Source organism: Carlito syrichta, unplaced genomic scaffold (genome assembly GCF_000164805.1).
Source record: "Carlito syrichta isolate Samal-C Ts95f unplaced genomic scaffold, Tarsius_syrichta-2.0.1 Scaffold136712, whole genome shotgun sequence".
NCBI classification, from domain to species: domain Eukaryota; kingdom Metazoa; phylum Chordata; class Mammalia; order Primates; family Tarsiidae; genus Carlito; species Carlito syrichta.
In genome coordinates, this window is record NW_007080808.1 from 46,501 (window position 1) to 66,071 (window position 19,571).

Sequence of the window (19,571 nt, forward strand, 5' to 3'; positions counted from 1 at the left end):
TGGCTACTCGGAAGCCTGAGGCGGAAGGATCGCCGGAGCCCAGCAGGTCGAGGCTGCGGTGGCAGGGAGCGGCCACTGCACTCCAGTCTGGGCGACAGAGTGAGACTCCAACACACACACAAAAAAAAAAAAAATAGAGAAAGGGCAAAGATCCCCACAGAGGTAGGAAGAAATGGGATATAAAACATGGCAGAGCAATTTGTTTTAGATAGGAAGAGAAACTATAGTCTCAGTACAATCACTAAAACAGTAAAATGGGAGTAGTCAGGTAATAATAATATGTGAGATATCTGAATGTAAGAATTCAAAGGTTAAACAGTATGACAAGACCCAGCATATTTTCTTGGAAGCAGATGGTTGGTATAAACAAGTAGAAGAGGGCAAATAAATGAGAGCCTCGTTTGGATAACCGTCTATGTGTATACTGGAGTCAGCAGATTGATGGCTGGACTTAGGAGTAGAAAGGATGGCTGGGCTTGGGAGTAGAAGGAATACTGGAACACGAACCAAAGTCTTTGAAGACAGAACTCCCATGTGGTTGGACAGGATACCATGAGCAAGGTGTAAAATAGGACAACCAGATCACGACCTCAAAGGTGTTTCCATGCAGTGGTGGAGAAGATTGGCCTTCGCTGGGTGGAGGTGGCTGCTGGGGAACAAAGACGACCTTTCCTCCTTCCTTTGTGGTATGGGGTACTGGTGAAAGAGGGGGGCATGGAAAATATTCTCTTCAGGGTTGAGTGAATTTTAGAAAACATCAAAAGGAGAAGGGAAGATCTACCGAAGAGTATGAAAATGTAGAGGAGTTTATTTGCCATGAGACAAGAGTTCCAGAGACAACAATGGAAAGGTCAAGTGCAATAGATGGTTAGATATGTGTTGGTTTTCAGCCACTCACCTCTTCTTCCTCTACACACATTTTGCCTCCCAATAACCATGCACCTCTATATGGTCTACCTTTTCTGAAGGTAGCTGCCTCCACCCTCAGAACTCTTGCTTGGGATGCTGTAAGAATGGGGGTCTTATTCTCACTGAGTGTAATTGAGTAAGCTTGAGTCCCTGATTTCAGCTGGCAGCCATCCTATGAGAAAAAGTGGAATCTGATTTATGATCAAATAAACACTATGAATGGCAGAATAAAAGAAGGAAACCAAATATTTAATGACATCATTAAGCCCTTGGAACAACTAATTCTGAAGACTGACCTACGGTCAGACTTTCCAGTTCTGAGTCAATAAGCTCCCTCTAGTATTTAAGTCGCTCAGAATGTGGTTTTATAGTATTTGCCTCATATAGGATCCTAACTGATAAAGTAATGAAAACTGATAAAACAATAAGCGTAGAAAATAAAAAACAGTATGGAGGTCACAATGCAAGAAATGACAGATGACTAGAGTCTTACATACTTGATGTCAGCACAAAATAATAGAGGTGTGAAGTTCAGTGTATGGCGTTGGCCAAAATGTCCAAAATGATCTTTCCTGCAACTTCTCATGGATACACAGAACAGAGGCCCCCTAAGAGAGTCAGTCATGACTATGATTGTGCCTCCAAGGAAGTACCAGCACAGGTGGAAAAGCTGGCCCTGGGATAGCTGAGTAATATGAATACTAAACACACAAGAACAATGACTAAAGCATAGGACTTCTGCATCTTAATACCCTGTCATTTTCACTAATCCTCTTAGTAAAACCAATGACTATTAGCAAATTGTCCTTATTATTCAGCTTTAAGAGAAATTACTTCAAGCACTTCGCTAATAATATGACCTTCACTGGTTTTCATTTATTTTCTAACATTTACAAAAAGGTTGAGTGTTTGGTCACAGTATATTTGATTTTCTTTTTTACATGTTAAGTTTTATTTTGTTTTTAACTGGCATATAATAATTGTACATATTTATGGGGTACAGTGTGATTTTTTTTTGACTTGGAATCTCACTCTATCGCCCAGGCTGGTGTGCAGTAGCACGCACATGGCCACGCCAGCATCGACCTGCTGCGCTCAGGCAATCTTTCCGCCTCAGCCTTCCAAGTAGTCAGGACTATGGGTGAATGCTAACATGCCTGGCTAATTTTTTTGGTTTATTATGGAGGTGAGGTCTTGCCAAGTTGTCCAGGCTGTTCTCGAACCCGTGGGCTCAGGCAATCTGCTCACCTCGGCCTCCCAAAGTGCTGGGATTACAGGCTTGAACCACCTTGCCCAGCCCACTGTGATGTTTTAATACATGTATACATTGTGTAATGATCAAATCAGGATGATTAGTATATCCATCTCATCAAACATTTGTTATTTATTCAGAACTCAGTTTAACCGACAAAGACGTCAGTACCTCGACCTTGGCTGAACAGATACACCCTTGTACAGTTTGCAACTAATGATAAGCCATTCCTCCCTAAACCTGGAAGGGCTAAAAAGAAACAAAAGTTAGAAATCATGATGTCATTGATAAACTAAACACATTAAAATTACTATCTTAACACTTTCTTTTCTCATCTTCCAGGATTTTACTTTAATTACTTTCAAGATTTATAACTCATGTTACTAAAGAAAAGGAATGGTGACAGGAGGGTTCCTTATACTTCCAACTAAAACATTTTGATCTATTGAGTATTGTTTTTCTATGTTGTCTCTATTTTTCTTCTTCCGCCTTCATTTTGCGGAGTATCCCTCCTCTTCCCCTTTGTTACATTGTTAAGCTCATCCCACACTTTGGATGCAGGTACACTGATCTCTTCTTCCCCTTTCAGTGCCTCTGCAGCCCTGGAGAACTGCACCCAGGTGAGAAAACCAGTGCACCTGTGGTCTATCAGCTGCACTTTTGAGAATCTGGTGAATATTTTTCATTAACTTTTTGCAACTGAGAGTTACGTAAGTCAAAAGTAGGCAACACTGCATGAGCCTGTCCTTTTCTACAGGAGTTACTATGTGCAATTATTTGAAAATGAAAATCAATATCAATCTGAGATTCCTACTGTCTAATTAAACAGTCAATTTTTTCCTTCTATAAACTTCTAGGCTCTTTATTATTTCCGTCTCAACCATACCTTCTTACTGTCTGCTCTGTCTTTAAAGCACTTTTCAAAACAGAAGCCTGTAAAATTTCTAATCAGGAAATGATACAGAACACCCTACTGGAATTGGCAGGAAAGTGAATTTCTTAGTGCTGTAATCTCCTGTGTCTAAAAAATAAAGTAGTTAGACAAGGGAAGAAAGCTGCATAGATTTTGACAGAGATTATCAGGTTGTAGAATTTCATTTGGACAAACCAGCATGCCACAGTTTTTCTGAGTTAATTATTATCTCGAAACCTTTGCAAAAAATTTTATGGAATGTACTTTCAGAAATATTGACTTACTGGGTTGATTTTCTTTTGAAGCATAGCTTTCTTCCCATCAAGGCTTTGACCATTCCAGTTCGCCCAGATCTGAGATTCTATCACCTTTCATCTGTGCCATTCATTTTAGACATTTAAATTACTGTTATCATCTGTTCAATTACTTTGTCTTGTATTCTAGATGAGACTGGGACTTTCTCAAGCACAATGACCATTTCATGTTTTTTTCATCACAAATCCTCACCCCAACACACTGCACATTGCTGAGCAGACAGTAGATGTTAATGATATACTTCAAAGAAGATGGAATTGGCACGGCTAAAACATTATTGCAATATCATCTTCCTACATCATCACAAATAAGCATTTACATAGAAAAATGAGTTTTATTAGTGCCAGGCCTATAGTGAAACTCCATTATATAAAATGTCACAACTTCCACTTCCCCACAATTTACATTTTTTTCCATCCCATTCCCTACAGTGTCACTGGGTTATATTACACAATTTGCATGGCATTTCCTGAAATTTGACCCAATTCCTTGAAACATTTGGCAAATATTCCTAGTATTAGCTTTGGAACTAACGTTTCTCTATAAGCTACCATTGAGGTCTGATTAAATCAATCCCTCCCCAAGTCTAGAATTCCTTTATAGGTTTTAGTTATTTCTTTGTCCGGCTATTGTATCAGAAACATTCCCCACTATTTTTGATTTATCTTGTTCACAAAGTTGTCTTTCCAGCCATTGCTTTGGTTAAATCACCTTCTTACAACCAGCTACTTTCATTGGGGCACATAGGGCTCCTTTATTTATGATTTTTGCAATACCCAACCCTAGCCATGCACCTCGCTCAGGCTTTTTTTCTTTCTTTTTTTTTTTAAGAGGCAAGATCTCTCTCTGTCACCCAGGATGGAGTGCAGTGGCAAAATCATAGCTCACTGTGGCCTCAGACTCTTAAGCTCAAGCAGTCCTCCTGCCTCCACATCCCAAGTAGATGGGACTACAGGCATGCACCACCATGCTCAGCTAATTTACTGATTTATTTATTTAGAGAGATTGGGTCTTGCTATGTTGCCCAGGCTGTTCTTGAACTTTTGGTCTCAAGGAGTCCTCCCACTTTGGCCTTGTGAGCCATTGAGCCCAGCCAGTATGTTTTTAGTCTACTTCTTCCTTGAAGCCTTCAGCCAAAAAGCACCTTATCCACTAGAACTGTGTTGTCCAACACAGTAGCCATATGTAGTTATTTACATTTATTAAGAGTAAATGAAATTTAAAATTCAGTTCCTCAGTTACGCTAAGAACATTTCAAATAGCCACTTGTGGTAGGTGGCAGCCACAGTGGACAGTGCAGATAGAGAGCATTTCTATCACAGCGGAAAGTTCTAGTGGACAGCACTGACTAGATGATCTCATCTCTCCTCTCTGCAATTCCACCCGACAGCACACATATGCCAAGGAGCCCTGCCTGTGCCCTCCCGCAGGCACCCTTTCTCCTTCCACTTGAAAATCAGGCTCCCCGGTGTCTTATCTGGAAGGAAAAAAGGACAAGGAGAGGAAGGGAAAACTCATTTACTCTGTATGCCAGGTAGCATGAAAATGCACATCCAATCCTCATCACATGAACAAGTAACTACGAGTAAGCACCACTTTCAAGAGCACAGTGTGGTGGAAAAAGGCATTCAGTTATTTTCACAAAGAAAGGGCCAAAGGTACTTATGATATGACTAGAATATACAAACGTTTTACTATAAGATTATTTAAATTTAATGTCCTTTATTTTATAAATAAGATTTAATCTTATTAACTAGATTTACCACGGTAGAAGATTAAGTTACAAAAGTTTACCTAAAGTTTCCTTGTACTAGTTAATTAACATATCAACTACTTGTGAAATTACTGTTTTCTCCCTGTTCTGACTCTCCTTTCATGACCCACATCCTGCCACTGCCCAAATGTTCGGCATCATCAGCTGGTGAAGCTCGCGCACACTCCCAGCCTCTCGCACTGATCTTCCAATTCCCCTGCATCCTCAGCCCCGTCACGGGGTACTGACTTTTCCACTTTGTATTTCCTGAAACCTGGATTCCTGCAGAACACGCTGCCTCCCCATGAAGTGTCTGTTCTCTCGGGCTCACCCTGAGTCCTCAGGCCTTCACATGGGCCAGCCTCCTCCATCCCAACGGGGTTTCCAAACCATTGTGGAACCTCAGTTCTAACCTCTGAGCTGCCACCTTCGGGCTGTCTCAGTCTCTAGTTCTCTCTGTTGCTATCGTCAACTGATCTTCTTCAGCCATCTGCCCCCATTCACCCAAGACTTGGCTGTATAGCCTTTACCATCTAAAATCCCACAATCATCCCGCGGAGACTCTTAGGGTAGATGGATGAGTCTTGCCACTTCCTTCAGGTTCTTGACTTGCTTTACTCCAAAACCATCACACTTCTTACCACGTCATGGAGATGCTCCTCAGAAATGATAAAGTCAGACAGTCCACTGTCTGATCACACCCTTCTGACTTTTCAGCTTCACGTTTCCACTCCCGTGATTCTTAGTCTTCCATTTCCGTAGACCTCTGGTCCTTGAACTCCCCTGTTTTCTCACTCTGATAGTCTTCTCCTACAGCTCTACCCTTAGACCTGGTTGACGGCTGGACTTTGGCGGGCCCCTCTGAGCCCTTGAGTGTCAGCACTCAGCTCAAGAGAGCTAAGGGGATGTGCCCATGCAGAGCCTGCCACCCTCCATCACACAACTGTGCTTTGAGTACCTCGGACTCCAGAATTCCTTGCTCAAATGGTTCCAAGGACCAGGCCCCTGGGTCCACCCTGTGGGTGAACTGCACCACTGGTCTGTACATGGCTTGGGTTGAGGGATAGCCATTAATAGGGGAGAATGTGGCTGGAGTTTGGACACACAGGTGAGAGCATCCATACATATGTGAGGCCCCTCAGGGTCAAGAGGGGTTTATGTGGTCTTCCAATTGTAAGCTCACACAACAAATGTTAGAAGTGGGCTCCATCTATCAGTTCAACCGCCTTTCACTAAAACCCCAACTGCCTGTCTCTAGTCCTTCTACTATATCCCTCTTAAAAACCTCTGTCCAGGACCATTTTAACCAGCCACTGTCTCCATTCTTATATCCAGGTTCCCAACAGAGCTATGGGTTTTGGTACTATTATATCATGGTCTCTGATTTGAGTTGGACTCTCAGGGCTTCACGAAAATCCATCTATGAAGGTCTGCTTCCCACTACCCATACCAATTACTTCAAACTATGACCAGCCTCCTCAAATTTCTCCTCTGTCACTAGGTGCCCCTGCTGCCTATTTATAAGACCATCAGACAGAAATTCTCTCAACTTCCTCCTACAAACATAGCTGCATCTGTATCATCCTTTTATGTTTACTCCTAACTAGTCTAAGTGGTATTTGTCATGTCAAAAAACCAGTTTCTTGCTCTGTTCCTGGGTCCCATCTGATCTCTTCCAGGATATCACCTCAGGGAATATCACCTCATTAGCAAAATCTTTTTTTTTTTTGAGTTGGAGTCTCACTCTGTCGCCCAGACTGGAGTGCAGTGGCCGCTCCCGGCCACCGCAGCCTCGACCTGCCGGGCTCCGGCGATCCTTCCGCCTCAGCCTTCCGAGTAGCCGAATTACAGGCCTGCGCTACCACGCCCGGCTGATTTTTGATTTATGTAGAGATGAGGTCTCGCCGCCCAGGCGGGTCTCGAACCCGTGGGCTCAGGCAATCCACTCACCTCAGCCTCCCAAAGGCGCGGGATTACAGGCTGAGCCACCGAGCCCGGCTAGCAAAATCTTAAATGTCTCATTTGTACTGCCTCTTTAGACACAAACATATGCTTGAGTGCTTAAGTTTTTCATCTAAATCAAACAAAAACTTCCTTGATCCTTGGTCCTCCTCTGGATGCCACTCTCTGTTTCTCCCCTTCCTTTCATCCCCAAGATTTTTCACAGTGGTCCAGCTAGCCCTGCCAGCTTCATGTCCTCATCTCTCGTTCACTTTTCAACTGATTTCAGTTTCCAGCCTCATTAAGAAATGAAAACTGCTCTCACGAAGGTCACCCATGATTTCTACTAAACCCAATGGACATTTTTCAGTATTTATCTGTCTTGACCTTTAATGATAGTGTTTTCCACTTCATCCTTTTTTAACTCCCTCATTTTTGAAACTTTTCCCTCCCTTGGCTTCTGTGACCATGATTCCTCTTTTCATTCTGTGCCTCTGGTCTTCAAATTTCAATCATCTTCTTTTATTTGTTTATTTTTCTGTTTTAGTCCCTTCTTCAGGATTCCATTCTATGACCTCTTTTCTTATCTTTTTAAAATTATTTTTTTAATTTTTAGGAACAATCATAGCTCACTGCAGCCTTGAACTCCTAGGCTGAAATGATCTTCCCACCTCAGCCTCCTGGTAGCTGGGACTACAGGTACATGCCACCACACCTGGCTGGCTGGCCGGCTTGCTTTATTTATTTATTTATATATGTATCTATCTATCTATCCCAGGCTGATCACCAATCTTCTCCTTTCACTTTTCACACTATTTCTGATTCACATGCATGGCTACACATGCTACCCATGGCGAAGACTTCCCAATCTGTGCCTCTAGCTCAAATCTACTGAGTTCTAGATCGATGTATCTGTCTTTCAGGTAACTCCACTTGAAAGTCAATCTTCACCTCAAACCCAGTATGTCTAAAATTAAGCTGACCATCTTCCTTGCCCTCCAGAACCATGTATGTCTTGCTTCTTTATTACTTATCTCAAAGATCACCAGTATATACTTAGTTGTCCAAGTCAGAAATCCAGGAGACTTTTATGCTTTCCAGTGTTTTCTCCAGATTGCCTGCAGAGCACTCTTCCTAAAAGATAAACCTGATCATAGCACTTCCTTTCAGTGGCTTGTTTCCCAGGATCAAGATCAAGCTACTTATACTTGGCTCCTTCTGAATCTGCCCCTTACTACCATGCTGGCTTTCTCAATGTTACCTTTTCACCCTCAAATCCATGCTCCAGACATAGTGAACTACTTCATACCTCCCTCAAACTGTTTGGTGCTCTGCAGGTCTTTGCAGTGTTTTTCCCTCTGCCTGGAACATTCCTTTTCCTTCCCTGGGGAAAAATATCTCTTTCATTCTTATTTTTCAGATCTCAGCTTAGAATTCACCTTCTCTAGGAAGTCTTCTCTGACTATCTCAGGCTGCTTCAGGAATTCTCCCTCTATGCTCCTACAGTACCTGATACATACACTGACCAAAGCACCTACATGCTGAATTTACTTGTCTGTCTCTCCAACTTCGAGCAGAGACTAGATCTTTGTGATATGTAGACCCTGAACCTAACACAGTTTGCAGTACATGTATATTTTTTATTTATTTTAAAGATGCGGGTACAATTCAGGTTAGGTATACAAATGTTCATTATGCAGGTACCCTTGTTCCTTGTTGATGAGATGTGCCTCTCTTCCCCTGGCAGTTTCCCTCAAATGCCAATCCTACCCCCAACCCCTGGCGGTTTCCCACTACTGCCAATCCCTTTCTTATAGTGCTATAATAATTGTTCAAGATCCACTTATGAGTGCGAGCATATAGTTCTTTGTTCCTTGTTTCTGTGATAGATCACTGAGTACGATCGACTCTAAATCCAACCAAGTTGCTGCAAAGTTCATAAGTACGTGTATATTTTTACTGTGACAAGTTTACAACAAAAATTCTGCTTAAGCTTATTTAATACTTCTACTATTTTCATATCCAATATACAAGTAGTTCCATCTGAGAGTGTTTAGTTTCCATAAAGCAGTATATAAAGTTCTGATCTTTAATTACTGAAGATGATACAGGCTGGATGTAATGGCATATACGCAAGCATCCTGAATGTTTCCAACAATATTTCTTCTGAATGGACTGCTGCATTGGGAATCTGGTTCAGAAACAGTGCTCAACAGTTATTAAATCCTCTAGTTTGGGTACTTATAACCCCCTAACAAAGCTAAGCATCTGGTATTTGAGTCCCTAGTGTTCTAAACAACAAAATGTATCAATTGAGAGCCTTTTAATTCAGTTTAGGACTAAATTGTTTTATGAACAGAATGTTCTAAAATTAAATGCCTAGCCGGGCTCGGTGGCTCAGCCTGTAATCCCACGCTTTGGGAGGCTGAGGTGAGTGGATTGCCTGAGCCCGTGGGTTCGGACCCGCCTGGGCAAGCGAGACCTCATCTCTACAATAAATAAAAAAATCAGCCAGGCATGGTAGCGCATGCCTGTAATTCCGCCTACTCGGAAGGCTGAGGCAGAAGGATCGCCTGAGTCCAGCGGGTCGAGGCTGCGGTGGCCAGGAGTGGCCACTGCACTCCAGTCTGGGAGATAGAGTGAGACTCCAACTCAAAAAAAAAAAAAAAAATTAAATGCCTTAGCATATGTCAACTTTTACCAGTAAACACAGACTCATATCCTTAGCTAAAATTGTTCCTTTTGGTGTTCTTTAGTAGACTATGAAGAATTAATGTTCAGAGAGACCATTTTAGCTTGGCTTCTGAGTTTACAGAAAAATGTACACTGAGTTTTTATTTGCATATAATTAAGTATAACAAATGTACCCATTCCTATTACCTTCTCTTGGTTTTAAAGAAAGATATGTCCCTCGATCTGTGGTCTTTAGCTTTGCACCCTGTAAATTCCGCACTTACCATCTCCACTTCCTTGCCTATCATAAATTCTTCTCCACTATTCCACTAAAAGTGCTTTGGCAAAGGTTGCTTTTCTTCTTTCCTGGTTTTCTGATCATTTCTTTTCAGTTTCCTTTGTGGCTTCTCTTCCTGTACTCACTCATAGAAGTTGGGGTTTTCTCATGATTCTGTGCTCTTTTCATTTCACTTATTCATTCTCAGAGCTTCCCAATGCTTCAATGATCACCTATAATCATCCATTGTAAATCTATAGCCTCCTTCCTGGTTCATTAACTAGAGCGCCAGACCCACAGACATCTCAGATACAACATGCTTAACATCTGATCTTTCTCATGAATTCCCAATCTCAGTTTGCCACTCTCCACCTAGACACCTCGCTAGAAACTTGCACACATATGACTGGTGTGTATCATCATCAACCCTAATATTTAAAAAAAGAATATTAACATGCCAGGCACTATATCAAGAGCTCACATGCATTTTCGTATTTAATGCTCCTCCGAAGCTAAGAGGCAGATATTATTAACCCAAGTTTACTGGGTACAGAGAAGTAAGATAGCTTGCTCAAGGTCACATAGCTGGTGTGCAGTTGGGATTCAAACCCAGGCCTGGCTCCAGAGCCCACATTCTTTTTCTTTTCTTTTCTTTTTAATGAAAGAGAGCCCTCATTTTTTACTCTTCTATACTGATGTTGCAGTGTATTTTAGAAAAGAGAAACATCCAATTTCTCACCCACTGTACCTCCCTGATCTTCCACCCTGCTCTGAATGTGGAGAGAACAAGGTCAATTAAGCACACATGCTGGCATCACATGTCTGACCTGTTCTCTGTGCCACTCCCTGAGGGATTGCTGCAAGGGCTGTGGAGGGGCGCCCCACTTTAGCTCTCACCCAGCTCTGAAAAACAGGCCGTGTAGGCTTGGGCGGCGTTTAGTCACCCATTTCCAAAGACTGAAAAACAACTCAAACTGGGACGACTGGATGGCTGCCCTTTGCACCTGGGTCTCGTTTTCTTCCAGAGTCCTTTAATTAATTGTTCTTAAGTAATCAATAAACCACTTGAAAAAGTATACTCCCAGGAAGTAGCAAAGTCTTTTTTAAAGTATTGAAGCAAGCAAATAATCTCCATTTCTTATTGAGAAGGCTCAGCTCTAAGAAAATATGCTACGCAATAAATGCTGGTTCTTTATTCCCTTGTGATGAGCTATTAACTTGTTACCATCATCTGAAATTATGCCTACAATGCACACTATTTTACAAAATGGGAGGGGGGGCAGGCTTACTACAAAGGGATTACCCATGAAATAAATTAGTTCCTTCAGCAAATATTTACTGAGGTTGCAAAGATGAATAAGACACAGTTATTGCTCTTTAGGAGCTTGTGAGGAAGAAATGTAGAAAAAGACAAATTAAAATATCAGGTAGCAAATTCTATATGAACAGAGCAATGGGGAACAAGGAGCACAGTGCAAGCAACTCTGCCTCGTGAAATCTGAGAAAGGCTTCAGTGAGGATGTGACTTCCAAACTGGCCGAGTCTTTCAAGAGAGTGTATGGGGCATGCTGGGTACATGGAATTAATGGGTGTGGGAGAGGGAACACAGGGCTAAAATAGGTTAGATTCAGCTGTGTGTCTTCTCAGCGATTTTCATAACCTAGCTGATGATGGAAAAAAAATCCTTTAATAGGGCTAGAACTTAAAAAAATTTTTTTTAATTTTAAAGATGTTGCATACAATTTAAGATTAGGTATACAAGTGGTCATTGTACAGGTAAAGTTTGGGCCTCCCTTTCGTCTCTACTTTTCCTGGTTTGAGATCAGGTACCCTTACTGATGTTGTGTCCCCCTGTACCTCCCTGACCCTGGCAGTATCCCACTACTGCCGACCCTTTCTTATAGTATGGTAAATGTTCAGAGTCCGCTTATGAGTGAGAGTATGTTTCTGTGATAGATCACTGAGTATGATAGACGCTAAATCCATCCAAGTTGCTGTGAAGTCCATATGTTTGTCCTTCTTTATGACTGCATAATATTCCATTGTGTACATATATCACATATTTCTTATCCAGTCCAGTTTCAATGGGCAGCATGGTGGGTTCTGTGTCTTTGCTATTGTGAATAGTGCTGCAATAAGCTTGCGTGTGCAGGATTTTTTTTTGTAGAATGATTTGAGGTCCTCCAGGTATATTTCCAGTAGGCAGATTGCTGGGTCATAAGGAAGGTCAATGTCTCATTCTTTTAGAAATTGCCATACTGTTTTCCAAAGAGGTTGCACTAGTTTGCATTCCCACCAGCAGTATAGAAGCGTTTCTTTTTCTCTGCATCCTTGCCAGCATCTGTTGTTGTTTGATTAATGATGGTCATTCTTACTGGGGCTGGGGGTACCTTAATGGGGTTTTGATTCACATTTCTCTGATGATTAGTGAGCCTGGGTACTTTTACATGTGTCTGTTGGCTGCCTGTATGTATATCTTCTTTTGAGAAGTGTCTATTCATGTCTTTTGCCCACTTTTTAATGGGACTGTTTGTTTTTTTCCTTTCGGCGCATTTGAGTTCCTTGTAGATCCTAGATGTCAGGCCTTTGTCAGAAATACAGTTGGCAAATATTTTTTCCCATTCTGTGGGCTGTCTCCTTGCTCTCTTGATGGTTTCTTTGGCTTTGCAGAAGCTTTTCAGTTTGATGATGTCCCACTTGTCTATATTATCTCTTATGGCATGGACACTTGGGGTTTTAATTAGGAATTGTTTGCCAGTTCCAACTCCCATAAGGGTGCTTCCTACATTTTCTAAGGTTCTTTTAGTCCGAGGTTTTATGTTTAGGTTTCTGAACCATTTAGAGTTGATTTTTGTGTATGGTGATAGGTAGGGGTCCCATTTCAAAATTTTCTGCATGTAGTCAGCCAGTTTTCCCAGCACCATTTACTGAATAGGTTCTCCTCTCCCTGGTGGTTGTTGGTGGAGGCTTTGTTGAAGATGAGTTGGTTGAGAACTTGAGGTTTTGCTTCCGGAATCTCTATCCTGTTCCATTGGTCTGTATATCTATTCCTGTGCCAATACCAGGTTGTTTTTATTATTGAAGTTGTATAGTAAAATTTAAAGTCTGGAAGTGTGATACCTCCCATTTTGTTTCTTTTGCTCAGGATTGTTTTGGCTATTCGTGGTCGCTTGTGATTCCATATGAATTTCTGTATTGTCATTTCCAGTTCTGAGAAGAATGATGTTGGTAATTTAATGGGTATTGCGTTGAATCTATAGATTACTTTTGGTAGGATGGACATCTTAACTATGTTGATTTTTTCTATCCATGAGCATGGAATATTTTCCCATTTGCATCTTCTTGAATTTCTTTAAATAGTGTTTTGTAGTTCTCATTGTAAAGGTTTTTCACTTCTCTCATTTTTTCTTTCTTTTTTTTTGTGGCTATTGTGAATGGGATTGTGCTCTTTATTTGGTTTTCTGCCTGCTTATTGTTGGTGTATAAGAATGTGACTGTCTTTTGCACATTTATTTCATACCCTGAGACTTTGCCAAAGTCCTTTATCAGTGAAAGCAAGTTTTTTACAGATTCTCTTGGGTTTTTGGGGTATAGGATCATATTGTCAGTAAAGAGGAATAACTTAACTTCTTCTTTTCCTATTTGGATACCCCTCATTTGGGTTAGAACTTTTTGATGAACAATGTATTAAGATGATGGATAGCTGGGGCTTAAAGACAGTACTGATATTGGTGGCTGCCAAATCTTGCAAGCAATTCTGGGGCCATCCTTTTCTGTTTTCATGAAGTTCTTCTCTATCTCTCTATATGTATGTACATAACCTTAGAACTTGGTTCTCTTCTCTCTTTCATACCACCTGTATACAATAATTATTTCATTATCACTACTGGCTATTAATAAACAGCTAGCAGAATTCATCTGTAGTATCACACTTTCATTTCAACCAGCATTTGTGGAAGGTCTTCTAAGTATATTCTAGGAAATCCTACTCACATTAACTATTTTGAACTGAAAATTCCTTAAGTTCAGTGTTTCAGAATGTATATGTCAACTGGTTACTTGCTCTAGTCAGTCTTTATTGGCAATTTTAAACATAAACAATCATTTTATTAAAGATTGTTTTTGTCTTTTTTATCTGTAAAGAAAAGAGCACATGTTTATAAATTAAGCCCTATGTAATATCTGGTATTCAGCCTGGTACTCAGTAAATATTTGCTGATTGGATTAAAATCTATGTGAATATTGAACCTTATCATTACTCAATGCTAGCCATAGCTAGGCTGGAGATGCACCAACAAGACTGACTGATCTATTCTCCCAGGTCAGAGGAGCAATGAAGACGTTTCCTCCTAATTCGACTAGAACGTAAGACCTTTGGGAGTAAGGTCCCTGTCTTAGTCATTTTGTATTTCTTGACAAATGTACAAAAATGTGTTTATCACATAACATGTATTTTAACTGTTCAAATGATGAGTATAGAAAATAGATAAAAATCTAGTCTGTCCTAAAATGACCACTAAGTTCTAAGTCACCAAGTAAATAAAACAAGTGATAAAGCAGCCAAAAGGAGGTGGTAAAATAACAACAGAGTTGTTGAAGACAAAGAATCAAGTGAGAGATATATCATAAAGATACTTTCAGCCATGAACAGATAAATCAACAGAACACTTGAGAAGCAAAGTACTACAATCTGACTGCTCTTGCTTCCACCTGCTGGTATAGGAAAGAAATTTTTTAGATTGGGCAGACATTGTTTAGCAGCAGTAGAACATGCTATGAAAACACTGAGCTTTCAAAGTTCTCTGGCCAAGGTAACACAGTACACTTCCTATAAACAGCTATTCACAAAAAATGTACATCATGAACTCAGCTACAAATATTTTGAGTAAAGAGAAGAACTAGCCTAAACATGGAGACGTTCCTGCCTTTATTCTAAGTAGTTTCTAGATCTGATAGAGCCAAAAGCATTATCAGTTTTCCTTCATTGTACAGTCCTTGTTTTGTACTGACAAAAGTAGCATTAGAATTTGGTAACTATGATGACCTGTGCAACTTTAATGGTCCAATCTTGGTCTTATATAGTGAAAATATACTATTTGTTTTGGAAATAGTGCCACATACAACTTTAACGTGTACAACTTCTTCTACCAATAAGCTTTAAAAGTAAAACTAATGGCTGGGCGCGGTGGCTCAAGCCTCTAATCCCAGCACTTTGGGAGGCCAAGGCGAGAGGACTGCCTGAGCTCAGGAGTTCGAGACCAGCTTGGGCAACTTGGTGAGAACTTGTCTCTACAATAAATCAAAAAAATAAGCCAGGCGTGGTAGCACACACCTGTAGTTCCAGTTACTTGGAAGGTTGAGACAGAAGGATCGACAGAGCCCAGAAGATCGAGGCTGCGGTGGCCATGAGTGTGCCGCTGCACTCCTTGGTCAACAGAGTGAGACACCGACTCAAAAAAAAAAAGCACAACTAATTACACAAAGGGCTCCCCTAAGAATTAATAGTGATTTACTTTTAACTCTTTCAAAATTGTTCATGATTCATTTATAAAAAGAAAAAGATAATTTTACTTTCGATTTTGTAATGTAATGAAAATAAGTTATTGATTCCAGATTTCATTGTAAATAAATGAAAAGGGACTCCTCAAAATTATTTTCCATGAAATATGAATAAAAATAAAGACTTAGAAAGAAACTGCTTAAATTTATACGAAAAATATTTCTATCCTTGACAAATAGAACTTTTAGAAAAGGTTCATGTTATAAAGTAATGAAGAATGGAACATAAAAATCTCAGGTTCTAAAAAAATAACAAAATAGACTAATTGCCTCCTAATTTTGTATAAGATACCAAGAAAATACAGGTCCTAAATAAATTTATTATAAATGAACATAAAGGGATTTCTCTTCTTGCCAGGTGTAGTGGCTCATGCCTGTTGTCCCAGCTATTTGAGAGGCTGAGGCAAAAGATTGCCTGAGCCCAGGAGGTCAAGGCTGCAATGAGCCTCGATCATGCTACTGCACTCCAGTTTGGGTGACAGACAGAGAGACCTTGTCTTAAAGAAAAAAAAAAAAGATTTATCTTCTTAAATCCTAACCCTGGCTTAAGTAAAGTCACCTGAGACAACAGTTTTGAAAATCAAATGCCATTTCACAAGTGAAATCAAGAGTTCTTTAATAATTAACTAGTAAAGGGTTTACCCACATACACGGAAAATCACAACTCAAAAAAGACATTCCACTTTTATTTTTCTCTAGAAACATGAACTAATTGCTTTTGGCATATTTAATTGGTGTTTGGGGTATACTCTGCAGAATTAAAGTCCTTGGTAAATTTCTGAGGAGAGAGACTCTCCTCTTTCAGCATATTATTTAACACTTAGGCATTTAAAAAATCATCTGCATGTAGATATTTTGTTATGGTAAACAATGATGCCTAGATCCTCATCAGAGGTCTGGCTAATAACTAGTTTGCTTTTCCTTTTAAAACTGTTTCAGTCACAAATAAGTGTTTATTATTTCTTCCGTGTGACAATGGTATTGTGATTATATCTTTTTGAAAAAATCTTTACAAAGTGATTTATGGATTCAATACAATCTTTGTTAAATTATCAATGACATTCTTCACAGAAATAGAAAAGGCAATCTTGAAATTAGTACGAGGCCAGGCCCAGTGGCTCAGCCTGTAATCCCAGCACTTTAGGAGGCCGAGGCAAGTGGATTGTCTGAGCACAAGAGTTCGAGACCAGCCCGGGCAACTTGGTGAGACCTTGTCTCTACAAAAAATGAAAAATAAAAAAAAAATAAAATAAATTAGCCAGGCGTGGTAGCGCGCACCTGTAGTTCCGGCTCCTTGGAAGGCTGAGGCGGAAGGGTCACTGGAGCCCAGCAGGTCGATGCTGGGGTGGCCGTGAGCATGCCACTGCACTACAGCCTGGGTGACGGAGTGAGACTCCAATTCAAAAGAAAAAACAATTAGTATGAAAGCATAAAAAAACTCTGAATAGCCAGAGCAATTTTGAGCAAAAAGGACAAAGCTGGAGGAATCACATAACCTGACTTCAAAATATATTACAAACCAAACAGCATGGTACTATCATAAAAACAAACACATAGACCCATGGAACAAACTAGAAAGCCAAGAAATAAATCCATGCATTTATGGCCAACTGACTTTCAACAGAGGTGGCAGGAACACAAAATGGAGAAAGAACAGTCTCTTCAGCAAATGGTGCTGGGAAAACTGGATATTCACATGCAGAAGAATGAAATTAGACCCTTATCTCATATCATATACAAAAGTAAGCCCAAAACGGGTTAAAAATTTAAATGTAAGACCTGAAACTAGTAGAAGAAAGCTGCAAACGATGTGGATATTTCCCCCCTTGAGACTCATGCTGAAACAATCCCCACTGTAACAGTATTAGGAGGCAGAATTTTAAAGACGTGATTAGGGCATGGGGGCTCTTCTCTCATAAATGGATTAGTCCTTTCAAAAATTAAGAGATGAATGGATTATCACAGGAATGGGTTAGTTATCATGAGAGTGGGTTATAAAGGTCCGCTTTGTTCTCAGTGTGCCCTGCTCACCACAAGATGCCCTCTGCCATGTCACATGCTGCAAGAAGGCCCTCATCAGACAAAGACCCTTGACCCTGGGCTTCCAGCTTCTAGGACTGTAAGAAGTAAATTTCTCTTCTTTATAAACTACCCAGTCTCAAGCAATCAATTACAGCAACAGAAAACAAACTAAGACAGAAAATACAGGGGAAAAGCTCCATGACACTGGTCTGGGCAACGATTTTTTTGGATATGACCCCAAAAGCACAGGCAACGGAAGCAAAAATAGACAAATGGGATTGCATCAAACTAAAAAGCACAGCAAAGGAAACAACAGACTGAAGAGACAACCTACAGAATGGTTGAAAATATTTGCAAACTATCTATCTGATTAGGGATTAATATCCAAAAATATATAAATAACTCAATCAGCTCAATAGCAAAATAAAACAAATAATCCAATTCAAAAGACAGGCAAAGGACCCAAACCTGAATAGACATTTCTCAAAAGAAAACACACAAATGGCCAACGGGTATATGAAAAACTGTTCAATGTCAACATCAGGGAAACACAGATTAAAACCATAATGTGACACCATATCACCCCATGCCTGTTAGAACAGCTATTCTCAAAAAGACAAGTGTGGGCAAGGATGTGGAGAAAAGAGAACCCTCACACACATTGGTGGGAACGTAAGTTAGTATAGCCATTATGGAAAATAGTACGGAGGCCTTACCCAAAATTAAAAACAGGACGACTATATGATTCAACAATCCCACTACTGGGTATATAACTTAAAATAAATAAAATCAGTATGTTGAAGAGACATTTGCATTACCATGTTTGCTGTTATACACACTAGCCAAGATATGGAATCAATTTAAGTGTTCACCAATAGATTAATAAGGAAAATGTGGTATACATACACAATGTAATACTATTCAGTCATTAAAGAGAATGAAATCCTGTCATTTGTGACAACATGGATAAACCTGGAGGACATTATGTTAACTAAAATAAGCCAGGAACTGAAAGACAAATGACACATGTTTTCACTCATATGTAGAATCCGAAAAAGTGGATCTCATAGAAGTACTGTTGAGAGTGGCAAGGTGGTAACCATGGGCTGTGGTGGTTGGGGGTGGAGAGGGGACTGGAGAAATGTTGGTCAAAGGATACAAAATTTCAGTTAGATAGGAAGAATAAGTTCAAAAGATTTATTGTACAATGTGGTTATTATAGCTAACAATACATTTTTTTCTTTAACTTTTAATTTTAATTGACAAATAATAATTTTTTTTGAGTTAGGGTCTCACTTTGTCACCCAGGCTACAGTGCAGTGGTACAATCATGGCTCAACACAGTCTTGACCTCCTGGGCTCTGGCGATCTTTTCACCTCAGCCTCCCAAGTAGCTGGGACTACAGGTGCATGTCTCCAGGCCTGGTTAATTTTTTGATATTTTGTAGAGAAGAAGTCTTGTTATGTTGCCTAGCCTGGTCTTGAACTCCTGGGCTCAAGCAATCCTCTCACCTCAGCCTCCCAAAGCACTGGGATTACAGGAGTGATCCACTATGCCTGGCTGACAAATAATAATTCTATATGTTTATGGGGTACAATATGATGCTTTTATACATGTATAAATTGTGGAATGATCAAATCAGGTCAATTAATTAACATGTCTATTCCCTGAAATACCTATCATTTCTTTGTGTTGAGAACATTTAAAAGCCATTCTTTTAGCTATTTAAAAATATACAAGATCCCGCGCCTTTGGGAGGCTGAGGTGAGTGGATTGCCTGAGCCCACGGGTTCAAGAACCGCCTGGGCAGCGAGACCTCATCTCTACAATAAATCAAAAAATTAGCCAGGCGTGGTAGCGTGCGTCTATAATTCTGGCTACTTGGAAGGCTGAGGTGGAAGGATCGCCGGAGCCCAGCAGGTCAAGGCTGGAGCGGCCACTGCACTCCAGTCTGGG

The 19,571-nt window shown here is 40.3% G+C and overlaps 1 protein-coding gene across 1 annotated transcript in view; it reads right to left on the reverse strand.

Annotated features, from left to right (window-relative positions):
* LOC103251182 (neurolysin, mitochondrial-like) overlaps nucleotides 1-5,513 on the reverse strand; it is a 43,046-nt gene extending 37,533 nt beyond the window's left edge. The window contains 2 exon segments of the mRNA XM_008049779.1: nucleotides 899-1,081; nucleotides 5,328-5,513. Coding sequence (XP_008047970.1) covers nucleotides 899-1,081; nucleotides 5,328-5,513 — 369 coding nt within the window.
* Nucleotides 5,514-19,571: the final 14,058 nt, after the last annotated feature.